The sequence below is a fragment of the Mus musculus genome, chromosome 1 (assembly GCF_000001635.26).
Source record: "Mus musculus strain C57BL/6J chromosome 1, GRCm38.p6 C57BL/6J".
In the NCBI taxonomy this organism is placed as follows: Eukaryota; Metazoa; Chordata; class Mammalia; order Rodentia; family Muridae; genus Mus; species Mus musculus.
This window is the reverse complement of record NC_000067.6, coordinates 11578897-11595263: the sequence shown is the minus strand read 5'-3', so window position 1 is coordinate 11595263 and position 16367 is coordinate 11578897. Positions and strand designations below refer to the sequence as shown.

Genomic DNA, 16367 nt, shown 5'->3' with positions numbered 1-16367 from the left:
CTGTATTATATTTCTTTTGGTCTATGTCCTCTCAATTGTTGAGAACAAGACAATTCAAAAGACCTGCTACCAACAACCTGTAATTTTGTCTTCTGTTATCTCTGCCCTACTATTATGTTTATGCTATTTTTATTTCTGTGAATTCTTTTGTCAGTGCTATAATTTTCATGTTGTTCCTATAATTTGTGTTTACTTCCTATTATTTTGTATACTTACATATTGCCAAGAAATTTGTAATTACCTATGAAAGCATTTTTATGATGACTGTGTTAATCCCTGACTAGATAATTCTACTGCCTGTGTCATCTCAGTCAGACACCGTTGACTTTCAGCACTCAGGATGTGTTTATTCTGGTTCTGGGTGTGAATGGTATTTTATAAAATTGTGTCCTGAACCATTTTGCTATTACTTTAGGACTCTGTGTACCCCTTATAAATTGTTGTAATTTATAAAACAGTCAACCTCCTGCTGCTGAACTAGTCTAAAGTCCAATAACAGTGTAATTGTCAGAGCATTCGCTCTGTGTTCACACTTGCTTGCTTAATCTCATGTTGTTGTAGATCACACTAGTCCCTCCTGGTGTCTAATAAAAGACATACCCAGGTTGTTAAACTGATGCCTCCAGATAGATGAACAAAGTGTCAGGCTGTGGGGAAATAAAGACTTTCCTGTGACCAGGCTAAATTGTCACCGATCCTTTTCTGCGATGTCTGAAACAGCATCAACCATGCATGGAAATGAGAAAGGGCTAGGAGAGGTATTCTGTAATGACCAAACAAAGGTAATCACTGTGATAGGTTAATGAGGCTAAACTCAGATCTACTGCCAAATGGGGGACTTGGGTCATGTAGCTCACCCCTTTTCACAAAAGAAAGCGGAGGGCTTGCACACAGGAAAACCAGAAGCCAGAAATGCCATTTCTTTTTTTATCCCATGAAGTAAGACACAGGTCCATCAGTTCTGAATAAAATGGAGAGTAATATATTTGGGGGAAGAAGAGATGGTGTAAGACTATAATTAAGGAGTATAAGTGTATGAACAGAGCAGATGTAAGTGACAGTACCAGTGTATCTGGAATTTGAGCACTCATGGTTTAGAGAAACTGGACAGTGTGGCAAGTGTTCTCCAACCTTTGATGATTCCATCTCAGAACAGAAAGGAACTGAATTTCCACAAAGTAGCATTTTATTAAGAAAGAAAATGACAAGAGATATGGGTCTATACCCAGGGGCTGGTCTCAGTGACGGGCTTTGACAGAAGATAGATAAAGAGAAGCCTGAGGAACAGGGTAGATGAAAAATAGTCAATGCACCAAGGGTTCCAGTTCCAGCTGGGTACCAGAGAGGATGAAATAGAAGGCCAGGGGATGCTGAGGAGTGAAATACCTGAAAAAATACCACAGATTCCAGACAATGATGACAAGATTTAAGAAAATGTAGAGGTAATGAGTGGGAAAAGAGTAGAATTCAAAAATAGAGGAAAAGGAGAGAACAGAAAGGAGAGGCTATGACTGGGGCAGAACAAAGCTCCTGTTTCATCAAGACAGGAAGAGAACAGTGAGATGTGTTCAGGGGAAGATGGATAGAAGGTTACGATAGTTGGCTAATTATTGCTATGAGAAGATGCTGACTAGATATAAAGAATGTAAATCATGTGATTTGTGGGATTGAAAGACAGATGTATCCTGGAGAAGGAAAGGGAAATTGCTTTAGAGAGATGACAGAGGCAAGGCTTGTAAGCAAAAATCACACTTGCTTCTCTTCAGCACCATAGCCTGAGAATGGAAGAGGTGGAAAGAAGGTGGTGCTGCGGGCAGCCTGGGAACACAGAGTGGTAGGTAGGTAGGATGAGGAGAGCTTTTCCTAAGAACACTGGATATTCTGCACACCATCAGTGGGCTGGACTCTCTTCTTTTTCAGATCTGATGCTAAAACTCTTAGGGTTTGTGGGCTTTCTAGAAGTCCTTTCCAAAAAATGGATGAACAGCAAGACATTGAAGAGGACAAAAATTTGACTCAACACAGGCTAGGACAGCTGCTCCCCAGCTCTGCAGTATGGGAGAGGATAAAACCACTATGGGACTTGATTATCTCTTCCTGAAGTAGAGATGAAGATAGGAATAATAATTATAGTTCCACAAGAATAGAGCAGATTAGTACTGACAAAGCACACAGCATCTAATACTGACAAAGCACACAGCATCTAAGGCTCTGATAGTCTTCTGTGAAATTCAGCTCTTCAGACTTGGTGGGAACTGCCTTTAGCCACTGCTCCATTCATCATCTCTGCCCAAACATTTTCATCTCCTTAAATTCTGAATTTTGGTGTTATCTCTGCCACATGCATTATGGATTTTTCATGTCCAGAAGAGCTCAAACTTGACAGTCTTTGTTTTCTGAAATTTGAATACGAAAGAGTTATCCCTACTTTAATCTATTTTCTTACTGTCTATCCTGATATACTTCCCATACAAGCACACAGTATGACTTGAATGCATGGCTCTCCCTTGAAGAGCAGAGATGACTGTTTTGCTATGGAAGGAAACAATTCCAGGCTTTGGGCATTGAACATCAAAGTCAGTCTGAACATTGATGAAATGAAAACTTAATAGAAAGAGAATTTAGCTTCAATTTAAAGTGTATTTCTAAGTTGTAAGATTCCAATTAATTTTATTGAATATTTACAGTTTACAAACAATTCTCATTTAAGAAAACCAGTTTACTGGGTCTACAATACTAATGGATTTTATTCTTGTTTCAATTAGATGGTTCAGTTTTAAAAGAACTGATTATGTTTTCAAGTTAATTCTACATTATGATCTATCAAGTAATTTTAAGAAATTTGTTACACAACTATTACAAAGTCTAATTAGGATGGCTTAGAATAAAATTATATAGGCTTATTAAACTTGATTTCTGTTTACACTTATAAGATAAATATGTGCTTAGAGTAACTAAATGTGCAGCGGGGGCATATGCTTTTCCAATAACCAGCCAGGCAAGACAAAATTAGGAAGCCAAGAACAAACACGAAACGTCTTCACTCTTTCCATAACACACCTCCCTTCTCCTTCTCTCTCTTCTCTCCCTGCCTTCCCTTCTTCCTTTCTCTCCCCTCACCCTTTCTGTTTTACCCCCCTCCTTTTCCCTGTCTTCTTCCCTTCTCACTCTCCTTCTCTCCCATATCTCCCGCCCCTCATCCCTTTTCTCCCTCCCTTCTCTCCCCCCCCCCTGTCTTTTTTCCCTCTATGGCTATTCTGATGCTTTCCTTCTTCCATGAACTCTCTTAATTACTAATTTGAGAATCCAGGAAAGAAGAGTCAGAAAAATATCTTTCATCATATTCATATAAAATTTGAATGTAACATCAGTTGTCTTGAGATTCACCGAAGGACAATTAAGATCCATGATCTTAACACTGGAGTCTCAGTGTTATGTATTGCTTTACCTGTGCCATTCTTTCAAGTACCTTAACTTTAACCAGCAGTTAGCATTTTAATTGGCAGTCATACATGGCATAAGTTGTTGATTTTTTTATAATGTATTTGAGGTGCATAAAAAAAAAGTTAAGGTACAAAATGTTGTTCATAACAAAAGCTCCAAGAAAATATTTTGGGTAAGTTTCTGTCCATAAGACTGTTAAGAATTGGTTTACAATTAAATTCTCTAGTCTCTTGGTGAATGTTTCATATTTGTTGTTCAGCATTAAAACAAAAACAAAAAGAGCTGTCTATGTGCTTAGTACTGCAATAACAGCCACTTACATATGACTTACTTTCTTTTCTACTAGGAAAGGCCAGGTTAGAGAAATGGCTCCAAAAATAAAAATAGACTCAAAAGATTTTTCTTGTGAATTATTTAGTGTGGGCATAGTGATAACTCAAACCTCCTACAATCACATAACAGATATTTATTGAAAATAGCTATGTGCCAGCCTTGGTAAGGAAAAAAATGGCTGAAGTAAAGCTTGAAAATTAACTTTGCTTTCAGTAGTTCAGAATATCATTATGATTAGAATCTCAATGTTTATCATTGATAAATTATAACATGTATTGTTACTACTTAATGACAAAGGCAAATTCTGTAATTGTGCACTAGAGACTTTAAGACTTTCTCTCCAGCATTTCTTATTCCCTCAGTTGCTGTGTAAGCCACTGCAGAAATACAGGAACCCTGTTTTCTAATTTCAGGTGGGAGAGAAACATTTTGTAACATATAATATTTCTGAAGTAACTAGGGTTTAGTCAAGACATTGTCACCTTTTCAATCCACAAGTGACATCTCAGCTCATATTTTAGGTACAAAGTGAAGTGAAGCTGAGATGGCTTTTCAGGATAGAAGAACAAATATTTGAGAAATGTTTTTTTATCAACTGAGAAAGAGCTACAACTAGGCTTGAAAATCTCAGGGTAATAAGAGCTCACTGAAGCAAGGAAGAAAATAGAGGCACTAACATTTGCAATAAACAGCTCTGGATTTATTATGAATAAATTAAAGCAAGATAGAAGTTGACATTTCTCTATTTTACATTTAAGAATTAAAGATCTACCAATGAAAATGTATAAAAGTCTATTGAGTTTCGTGAGTCTAGCATTAGGAACAAAATTATCCCCATTGACAGGTGAAATTGATCTGGCAATTCCCAGAAGAGAAATCGACTTTTAGACATGGTCTGCTTCTCCTTTCGGGGCACTTTAACTATTTAAATAATTTAAAGTTATTTCGTGTGGAAATGGAATCAATTTTCTCCAAACCTGAAACACATTAGTGAGTATTCTGAACTTCTTTCCCTTGAGCCAAGTGGCAGGAGAGAGTTGAAGAACCTTGAAAGCTATTACATTGTAGAAAACACAATTTTCTCTCCTTGAGAAAAAAAATACTTATTGGTTGACAGAAAATTTAACATAGAAATTATGAAGTTCCCGTGGCTATGTTATACAGAGTAAAAGCCTTTGGTAGGGACAAGCTAATAGCAGTCCTGGGGACCTATGGTCCTGTCAACTTTTCATTCATGAATTTTTAAATGAATTTGTGTTTCATAATTCTTCCATCCTATAATGATTTTCACCTGGCTTCCTTGACTGACCCTTTTTGTTTTAGGTTGTACTTCTTGTGGTGGTCAGACCCCTAAATGGTAGTGGTAAATATGCTTTATCTAGTAAACATGATCTCACATCTGAATGTTGCTCCACCTTAGTACATAGTTGCTTATGACAGATCTCCTGCCCCCATTCTGGGAAATGTAGTCTGAATAAAATAAAAGTTATATGGAGTGGCACTTTGAAAGAGGAAGTCCCATAAGCTCATATATTTGAGTGCTTGCTTCCCAGTTGGTGGACTTTTTTGGGAGGATTAGGAGGTATGCCCTTGTTGGAGGTTCGTTACTGAGGGTGAGCTTTGAGGATTCAAAAGTCCATGCCTGGTCCAGTTTGGCTCTCCCCTTGCCTGTTGCTTGCAGATCACGGTGTAAGCTTTGAGCTACTGCTCCAGCACCCAGCCTGCCTGGCTACCTGCAACCATGATCCTGACCCTCTGAAACTGTAAGCAAGACATTAATTAAATCAGTAGTTCTCAACCTGTGTCATGACCATTGTAAAGCACATATTTCTGATGGTCTTAGGAACCCCCAACTATAAATTTATTTTGGTTGTTACTTTATAACTGTAATTTTGCTACTGAGCGGTGTCTCAGTTCCTCAGACCATGGGGAATATTTGCTTTCAGATGGTAAAAACGCACTGGTTGAGTGCTGCAGAATTTAATGCTTTCTGTTAAAGGTTGCCATGGTAGTGGTGTCCATTCACAGCAGTGGAACACTAGCTAAGACATATGTACTTTTACGGTCCTAAAAACATTATAGTTTATAAATTAAACAACTAAACCTAAGAAAACACAATAATTATATTCAACCACAGTTATCATCTGTAAGCTTAAGTGACTATAACAAAGACTTTCCTCTGTAGCCCACTTTAACTACAGCTGCCCCTAATTCTTCCACTGAAGAGTTCCCCTCTCCCTGGTGGTTCCTCTTCCTAGTACCTTCTAGTCTCCCCACCCGACTCTTAACTCCCTGAATGGTTTAACAACTGGTCTTTACTTAGAGCTTAGAACCTTGAATTTATTTCTCCATTTGGTGTTAGTAACAAAGAAATGGAACTTATTTAAATAAGGAGGAAAAATCAAAGCACAAATCCAGCTTGGATTCTCAGAGGAACATGCTTGCCTAGTATCTGGACAAAGTCCTAGAACTGCTGTTGGGAGGGAGAAGACTTCAGGAACAAATCTAAATAATATTTTTAAACATTTTTATTACAATACTATTTATTTGTCTATTTTTTTACTTCGAGTATGTGTATTTGTGTGTAGGTACACTTGATTCTGCATGCTCATTTCATATGTATGGAGTTCAGAGGACAAATTGAGGGAGGTTTAGTTTCTGTAATGTAGTCTCCAGGAAGATCGAACTAGGCTGGGGACAAGCATCTTCACCCTCTAAGCAGAGTTTTACTCTGCTCACTCTAACAGAGTAAATCATTACTTCCTTCTGATTATTCTATGTACTTTTAGGAGACACTATGGAATGAAAATATAATTAACTTTTTAATCTTATGCAAAGTCTAACAATTTTCGTTTTGACAGAACAAAATCGTGCCCTTCTGTCTATTTTCTCTCTCCTGTTTAATGAGCACTCACACGGATTCACGAAGGAGATCCTCACCTTCCTGCTGGACTGGAGCTGCTGTCTTCACTTTCCCATGAGTCATTCTTACTCCGCGGAACCGGCGGCTGCAGCATTTCAGCTGCAAGGGGATCAGCATCATTTTCTGCCCTGCCGATCCACTCCCCAATCACACGAGGTCTCAGAAGAGAGGAATTGAAAGCCAATGTTTCCTGCAGGTACAAAGAGAGAAAAAGCACTGTTTTAGATTACTCTTACTCCTTAACAGGTAACAGGAAAATAACCTCCAGGGTTTGGGCTCACTGGAACCAAAATATCCCCTTGCTTCTCACCATTCCTGCTCAGGGCTGCCTTCTGTGATTTGGACTAATTCCTGAAGACCACTGGGATTAAATGTCTGGGAGTGAAATCTTAGATTTGGGTTCCCAGAAGAGTGGGCAGGCATTCTGAATGGAGGGAAGAGAGCCTGTAAGGCACACAGTGTGCAAGGTGTCAGGCCACAGTTGGAAAGCAGAAAGTAAATTTCACTGGAAGTAACGAGCTACAGTTAGAAAACACAACTATGGGGATGTAGGGTGGGCTGGATGCGTTTCTTATACTGTGATGCATTCTGGAGTTTCAGGGATGCCATATACACATGAAATGGGTCGAACCAACAAGTAAATTAGGTTAGCCGAAACCATGTGGTTTCTTTTTGTATATTTGAAATGAGGCAATGCATTCGCTTGGGCTATGACCCAAGAAAATCTTGATGGAGAATGTTGAATATCTGTAATTACTAGACATATTTGAAGTAAAAAGAAAAGTCAGGTTAAAAAGAAATAAGTACATAATCTAATTTTTGTCTGAAGCCTCATGTAGACTTGCCTTCATCATTTGATTCATAATTCACTCATCTATTCATTTACTAGATTTCTAAAAGTGTGCACATAGATTTATAGAATATTTTCATTATATTAAAATTTTTAGTATTTCTGAAATATCAAAATTTTCATCATTTTCGATTTTATTTATTTATATATTTATTTTACATCCTGACCACAGTTTTCCTTCTCTCCTCTCCTCCCAGTCCCTCCTCCTGATTTCCTCCCTACCACCACCCCTACCCCTATTCAACCCTTCTCTGTTTCTCTTCAGAAAAGGTCGAGCCTCCTATGGATATCAGTCAGCTATCAGGTTGCAGGAAGACTAGGCACCTCTTCTCATTTTTGTTTGTTTGTTTGTTTGTTTGTTTGTTTGTTTGTTTTTGAGACAGGGTTTCTCTGTGTAGCCCTGGCTGTCCTGTAAATCACTCTGTAGACCAGGCTGGCCTCAAACTCAGAAATCTGCCTGCCTCTGCCTCCCAAGCTGCGATTAAAGGCATGTGCCACCACCACCCATCCTACCTCCTCTCATTTTAAGGCTGGATAAGGTGACCCAGTGGGAAGAAAAGGGTCCCAAAAGCAGGCAACAGAGTTAGAGACAGCCCCTGTACCTGCTGTTAGGAGTCCCACGAAAAGATCAACCTACACAACTGAAACATGTATGCAGAGGGCCTAAGTCAGTCCCATGCAAGCTTCCTGGTTGTTTACTTCAGTCTCTGTGAGCCCCGATGAGCCCAGCTTAGCTGATTCTGTGGTTTTTTTTGTGGTATCTTTGACCCCTCTGGCTCCTAAGATCCTTCTTTCACTTCTTCTGTAGGATTCCTTAAACTTGACCTAAAATGGCAGTGGGTCTCTGCATCGGCTCCCATCAGTTGCTGGATGAAGCCTCTCCAAACACAAATTAGGCTAGGCACCAAACTACGAATACAGCAGAATATAAATAAGAATTACTTCATTGATTCACTTACACACACCCACACACACACACACACACACATACACACACACATATGCAAACACACACACATACACACACAAACACACTCTGTGTTTGGGTCTATACTAGGTTTCTGGGCTATCCAGCTTCTAGTTCCGGGCTCTCCAGACATCAGGGGTAGGCTCCCTCTCATGGCCTAAGTGGATATTAGCTGTAAAGTAAGGAATAACCATGCTACAATCCACAGACCAAGAGAAGCTAAATACAAAAAGGGGTGTCTGAATCCCACTGTGAAAGGGAAATAGACATCTCAGGTGGATAGGAGGGGTCTAGGTGAGGGGGTAGGCACATGAACAGGAGGTATCAGGTGTGGGAAGACAGAGGAAGAGGGTACTGGGAGAGACAACTGCAGTCTAGGAATCTATGAGGATGACCCTAGCTAAGACTCCAAGCAACGGGGGATATGAAACCTGAACCTGCCATCCCCTATAACCAGGCAAGACTTCCACTGGTGGAACTGGGACGCCAACCTAGCCACAAAACTTTCAACCTACAATTTGTCCTGCCTACAAGATATTCTGGGGTAAAGGTGACACAGAAATTTTGAGGTGGACAACCAAGCTCTGAGCCAGCACAAGACCAATTTACTATTACTTATTAAGGCACAGTGTGTACTAAGAGCTGACTGCTGTGCTGGAAAAATCTATAGCAAGAAGAAACAGCTTTTAATAATGGTTTTATCTAAAAGGAGAGAGAGGTGATTTAATTATCTTGGTTTGTCGTTCCCTTATCTTTTCCCTATTCCATGACAAATACGTACTTGTCTAGTCATGTTTGAAATATCCTGATTTGAGAAACACATTCTGCTTAAAGCTCCTTTACAGAAAACTTTCACTATTAGACAAATTTTGAACAATTCTTCAAAAATTCAGTCCTGGTGTTCTGTGTCTTTATAATTCACAAAATACTATTGAAATATAATGCAGTATACATTTAAATATCTGAATTAATAAATACACAATATTTAAGACAACATGTAAAAGCTTAGATACTAACGTAAAGATTAAGACCACATCAAATATCACTTAGAATATATTTAAAGGACATTTCTCTGAGTTACAGGGAAAACCTGCATATTTAATTAAATGTTATTAATTAATTTTATTTACACAATGAAATGGCATAGGCACATATTTTCATTGCTCTCAGCTCACAGGAGCATACAAACTGGTAAAAAGAAAATGCTAAAGAAAAGCAAGTGGCTGCAGGGACTGTGAAGGAAAAGATGAAACAGGACTTAAGATGTGGCAAGATCCAAATGCTGAGCACATCAGAGATGCTGAAGAACCCTCGGTTACTTGCTGGGAAGTTAAATGAAGTGGTGGCTGCCTCCACTGTCGGGAAGTGGAACACACAGAGGGTATAAGTGGCTTAATGTTTGCGATGGTTAGGTCCAGCTGGCACAGAAATTTAGTGAGAAATAGCTGACCATAGGGCAGCAGGGGAGATGCACACAGGGTCAGGGCAGCTGGGGAGCCTCTGTTTTACATGATTCAAAAGAAGAATCCACCACTTGTACTTTTCTAAATGCACAAAGCCTTTCTGTGTTGGTACCTATGAAAAAATGGAAAAAACAAATACTACTTCTTTAACAAATATTTTGTCATTGAAAATTCTTGAACTTAGTCTGTTCACATTCAATTGATTGAAGAAACAGATTTTTGTTTGTGTATTTTATTTACATTGGATTAAGCTCAATAAACATTTCTGTGTATATATATTTTTGAAAGTGTTTTAATAAAGTGAACTATTCTTTTTTTATTAGATATTTTCTTTACATACATTTCAAATGCTATCCCAAAATTTCCCTATACCCTCCCTCTGCCCTGCTCTCCCCTACCCACCTACTCCCGCTTCTTGGCCCTGGAATTCCCCTGTATTGGGGCATATAAAGTTTGCAATACCAAGGGGCCTCTCTTCCCAGTGATGGCCGACTAGGCCATCTTCTGCTACATATACAAAATCATACCACAGTAAATAACAATTAAATATATTTACACACATATACACACATGTACACACACACACACACACACACACACACACACAAAGGTGTGTGTATATGGGTGTATGTGTGTGAGTGTGTGCCTGTGTAATACTGGTTGTCATGGAACTGAAACTCACTATGTAGACCATGTTGACCTGAACTTACAGAGATCCACCTACCTCTGCCTCCCACCTAGTGGAATTGTAGGCATGACCCACAACATCCAATTAAAATGTATGCTAATAACACAAGACCTTTTGAAACCTTTTTTAGGTTCAAAGATAAACATTTTACATAAAGATAGAAAGATAAATTTGTAAATGTGAATTGTTTAGAAACATAAAACCACAGGGCCCTCTGTCCTCTCCCCAATTTCCACAGAGTTCTGATTAGAACAGGAGGAAATGAAAGGTATCTAGTAAGACTACGAAATAAGATGAAGAACCCTGTACTTAGCTACATTCAAGCAAATGCATGCCTAGCCAGAAAGCCCCCACACCTCACAGACGTACTTGGCTTTACCCATTAGCAAGAAGCACACATATCCAGGAAGTAGCTGTTTCATCCATACCTACTCTTTCCAGGAACATGCTGTCCACCATCTAATCCACAATCAATTCAACTGTCATTACAAGTTGGGATCTTGCCAGGCTTGGAATTTTAAATGTCCCAAAAAGTTTCTGTGATGGAAACTGTCTCTGGCCTGTGATGGGAGAGAAGGGTCTATTGGAGGGCTTTTGGTTCATGACAGAGTGCTCTTGAAGTAGGTACTGAAGCCTTGATCTTCTCTCTTACTTGGCTCTCAGACACCATGAAGGACATTGTTCACTCTACTATGTGCCCTCCATCATTCTACAAGCCCAAGTAATGGGCACTAAGTGACCAACAACTAAAATCTTCTGATTCTACAGTCAAAATAAACAATGGATGTCCAAATATTCCAAGAACTGTAACGTCTTGACATCTGTTTTCTGAGTTATGACTAGAACAGGAAATGACAGGAATCTAGTATGAAATAGAAAGCAGAATCTTGTAATCGGTCTGAGTGATTTCCTCCCTCATTGGGTGATAGTAAAGTGGGAATTAGTGTGGCTTGAACATACATATAAAAAGGATTAATGCTGTCATTGTACTGTTGTAACAACAATTTAAAAAATCCACTAAAACTGGTATTGAGATAATGAGGGGGTGGGGAGAGAGAGAGAGAGAGAGAGATAGAGATTAGAGATTCTTTTGAGAGGAGATTTTTTGACTCACCATTAATGTGAAGACAAGTAGTGAGCACAGTAGAGGACATTAGTCTGGAGAAAAACAATGAGAAATTTAAACTGCTTTTGTTGTTTTAACTTAGTAAAACATGGGACTGAGGCAAATCATTGGGCTGTGAGAAATGGAGTTTATTCCATAATGGAGTTTTGGATAACCAAGAGAAAGAGAGCCATGGAAAGCAGAAGTAATAATTTTGGGAAATGTAAGCTTGAAGTTCAGTGATGTCTCTGCACATACAGTCTCTTTGTGTAGGAGACTAACAAGGATGGAAGTGTCATGGGGTAGAGACTAGGGAATAATGGCCCTCATAGAGTGTGGAATAAGTCCTCATAGAAAATCCATTAAATGTTTGAGTTGATCACAACCTAAAGCACATAATGTGTTAATGGGATTTACTTTTGCACACACATTTTTTTCTCTAAAACTGTACCTTATATTCACTGAAGAAACAAACAAAACAAAACAAAACCATATAACATCCTGTTTTATCTTCACCCTGTTAAGCTGTCATATGAAAATACAAAGGAAAATCACTTTTATTATTTGTTTCAGAACATAGTTTCTCAAATGTTATGGCTGTCAAGTTTCATTACTATGCTTTAGCTCCTCTGTTTGCATATACTATTTTATAAATGGAATACCAGAACCCATGCTGGCTTCGGTTTATACCACATTGAGATGGTTCATTCTGGGAAGTTATTTGAAAATAAATATGCCATTCCTTCTGATTTTCATTCATTTACATTTATAGGGTACAGATTTGCCTTGTCTTACTGAATGCAATTTAGACAAAGCAACTGTAGGAGTAAGGGGAAGTCTGAAGACACACAACAAAATGAATGAGGGAGAGGAATCAATTCTCAAAACTCAGATCTGATCCCTTACAAAATTTGCTTACAGACATTCTGCAAAGGACTGAACTGTGTGCTGCTGTAGACTTAGTATTTGTGTGTGTGTACAATAGCAACCTTCTCAGTGTCAACTTCCCTTGTTTAAGTCATTCCCAGCCCACTCACCCTGTTCATTTTCTTTGATTCGGGCTTTTACTACCTCCTTATTTTTATTTACTCCTTATCTATCATCTATCTATCTATCTATCTATCTATCTATCTATCTATCTATCTATCAATCATCTGTCTATCTATCTATCTATCTATCTATCTATCTATCATCTGTTTATCTATCTATCTATCTATCTATCTATCTATCTATCTATCTATCTACAGAAACTGTATCTCACCAGATGCCTTGACTGGCCTGGAATTTGTTATGCACAGCAGGCTGGTTTCAAACTCATAACCATGCCTCTGCCCTCTGCCTACTGCCCTCTGCCTCTGTGAATCTGGCTCAAATGCCAGATCATCTTAACTGCCTCGTTCAAGTTATCTCATACCATAAAGTATCACTTTCTTCTCTGATGACCTCCAGCTTTTTTGTGCATATTTTGTTATAGTTCCTGCTAGACCAACAAATGCCCTAACTCTACCTAGATGAATAACTGTTATGGCTGTTGAAACCCATGTCTGTATTTTATTTATCCATGTAGACTGGGTTTTCCAACAACTCTCTTTTCCAAATATCCAATAATACTGGATGAACTGGCATAAGATGATTTTTAAATGCAAAAGTCATAGAAAGGAGGTGCTGGTGGAGCATCTGCAATAGGCTCTTCCAGAGCCACAGAGGAACCAACATCCTTAGAGTTTAATGGTTGCTAGTGTGGAGGATCAATTTGAATGACCCCAGTCTTTAATCTCTCAATGTCCCTGCCTTGTATAATGTGGCTTTTGAATGACTCACAGAGGGGTAAAGTATATTTACTTCCACAAATGACTTACTTAGACCAATGATGTGGACAGAAATGACTATATCAGATACAAGCAAGCCTAGCCTCACAGAGACCTTTTCTGCCCCATTTGCTTCCCTATATGAGAAAGACAACCCTATGGCAGATACTCCAGGGTTCTCAGGAGATGCCTGACCACTTCAGATTCCCCTCAGGAAAACCCATGTTATATAATTTGGCAGACACAGGAGATACCCTCCTGACACATGAAGAAGTTTAACCATACTTTGTTGAATAATTCCAACCAGAAACCAGTACAAACTAGCTTAATTCAAAAGAAACAAGAGAGATCAATGTTATTCAACCACCAAGTCATGTTGAAAATTGTTACCTACAGCCAATTAAGATGCAGTACTACTAAATAAAAGATTCACTTGGCATTGGAATTTTGTGGCAGGCAGAGTCTTTGGAAATGGTAAGAAATTTTTAAGAGGCTGAGAAACTGAGCTATAGTGGTATTCAGATACTTGGTGAAAGTGTCAGTTGGTAAGGTAGAAATTGTATCTAATAGATTTTCATAAGTGAGTACAGAAGTATTTAGGAGTAATATTGTAAACCTCAGCTATTTATGTTTAATTCCATGCAAGTTCTTTCAAGAAGATAAACTGACTAAATAACAGGCCAATTTGCAAGGCAAGTTTCAAGAAAACACTGAGTGCTGCCAAATTTATTACCACCAGCATATCCAGATGTCCATAGATTAATTATAGTTCTCACCAAATGTTAAATATAGGTCCTTTTAGATAAAACAAAGCCTGGCAGTAAAGAAATACCAAGAATATGACTATAATTCACCCTTTAATAAAAAACGTCTGAAAGGCAGACCTTGGACATTAGCTCTCCTCCCATTCCTGCAACACCCAGACTCCCAAGAGCTCTGATACAACAGGATCTCAGAAGCTTCATCATACCAGTCCCACAACACTCAGAGGAATCTCGACCAGGATCACAGGAGAGGCCAGAACATTGGCCCCAACACCCAAAGTAACTGATCCCCACAGGATCCTTCTGGTTTGAACCTGTACCTGGGGTGCTGGCTCTGTACTAACTCTTAAAATACTCAGAGGAAGCCCAACTTCTAGGTGCTGTGAAACAGCCAGGATCACAGGATCACAGAGGAAGCTCAACTTCCAAGAGATCAGACACACCCAGGAGCACTGGAGCTCTGGCATACTCGAGATCACAGCTGAGGCCACAACATCTTGCCCAAAACCCAGACTAACCGGGACCACCAGAGGAACCAGGGAAACACAAACCCCAGCAGAGCCAGAAGCACAGGTTCCATTCAGCTTGCACTTGTGCCCAGAGCAAACCCAGGGCTCTGGCTCCCCTCCCATTCCTGCAACACCCAGACTCCCGAGAGCTCTGATATAACAGGATCTCAGAAGCTTGGTCACACGAGGATTTCAGGATCCCAGATGAATCTTGACTCACTGGAGCTCTGACAAATCCAGGGTCGCAGTATCACAGGATCCCAGTATCACAGCAACACAGACAGCTGGACTCTGAGGAGTTCTGACAAAACCAGGATCAAAGGATGTACAGGCTCCAGTTGGAGACAGTAAGAACAGTTATTACAAGAGATAAACAGATGGTGAAAGGCAAGTGCAAGAACATAAGAAACAGAAAACACGGCTACTTGGCATCATCAGAACTCAGTTTTCCCACCACAGCAAGTCCTGGATACCCCATCATGCTGAAAAAAGAAAGATTCAGATTTAAAATCACTTCTATGATGATGATAGAGGACTTTAAGAAGGACATAAATAACTAACGTTAAAAAATATAGGAGAACACAGGTAAACAGGTAGAATCCCTTAAAGAAGAACAAAAAAAACACAACCAAACAGGTGACGGAATTAAACAAAAGCATCTAGGATCTAAACGTGGAAATAGAAACATCAAAGAAATCACAAATGGAGACAACCCTGAAGATAGAAAACATAGGACAGAGATCAGGAGTCATAGATGCAATAAGCATCACCAACATATTACAGCAGATAGAATAGAGAATCTCAGGTGCAGAAGATACCATAGAAAACATTGACACAACAGTCAAATAAAATGGAAAATTCAAAAAGCTCTTAACCCAAAACATCCATGAAATCCAGGACACAATGACAAGACCAGACCTAGGGATAATAGGTATAGTAGAGAGTGAAGATTCCCAAATTAAAGGGCCAGTAAATATCTTTAACAAAATTATAGACGAAAACTTCCCTAACCTAAAGAAAGAGATGGTCATGAACATACAAGAAGCCTACAGAACTCCAAATAGTTTGGCCCAGAAAAGAATTCCTCCTGTCATATAATAATCAAAACACCAAATGCACAAAATAAAGGAAGAATATTAAAAGCAGCAAGGAAAAAATGTTAAGTAAGATATAATGGCAGACCTATCAGAATTACATCAGACTTCTCATCAGAGACTATAAAAGCCAGACGATGCTGGGCAGTTGTCATATAGACACTTAGAGAACACAAATGCCAGTCCAGGCTACTATTCCCACTAAAACTCTCAATTACCATAGATGGAGAAACCAAGAAATTTCATGGCAAACACAAATTTACACAATATCTTTCTATAAATCCAGCCCTAAAAAGGATAATAGATAGAAACCTTCAAAACAAGGAGGAAAACTACACCCTAGAAAGAGCAAGATATTAATCTTTGAACAAACCCAATAGAAGATAGCCACACAAACATAACTACACCACTAACAACAA

At 39.0% G+C, this 16367-nt stretch overlaps 1 protein-coding gene across 12 annotated transcripts in view; it reads right to left on the bottom strand.

Moving 5' to 3' along the window:
* The window catches only part of A830018L16Rik (RIKEN cDNA A830018L16 gene), a 562288-nt gene that overhangs the window by 380639 nt on the left and 165282 nt on the right, over positions 1–16367 (bottom strand). For 9 of the 12 annotated variants that reach the window (XM_006495540.3, XM_030254976.1, NM_001160369.2 and 6 more), the window contains one exon: positions 6718–6890. In XM_006495540.3, coding sequence (XP_006495603.1) covers positions 6718–6890 — 173 coding nt within the window. Of the gene's footprint in view, positions 1–6692; positions 6891–11782; positions 12183–16367 lie in introns of those variants that run through there. The other 3 variants (XM_030254977.1, XM_006495544.2, XM_006495543.4) reach the window with 2 other exon arrangements.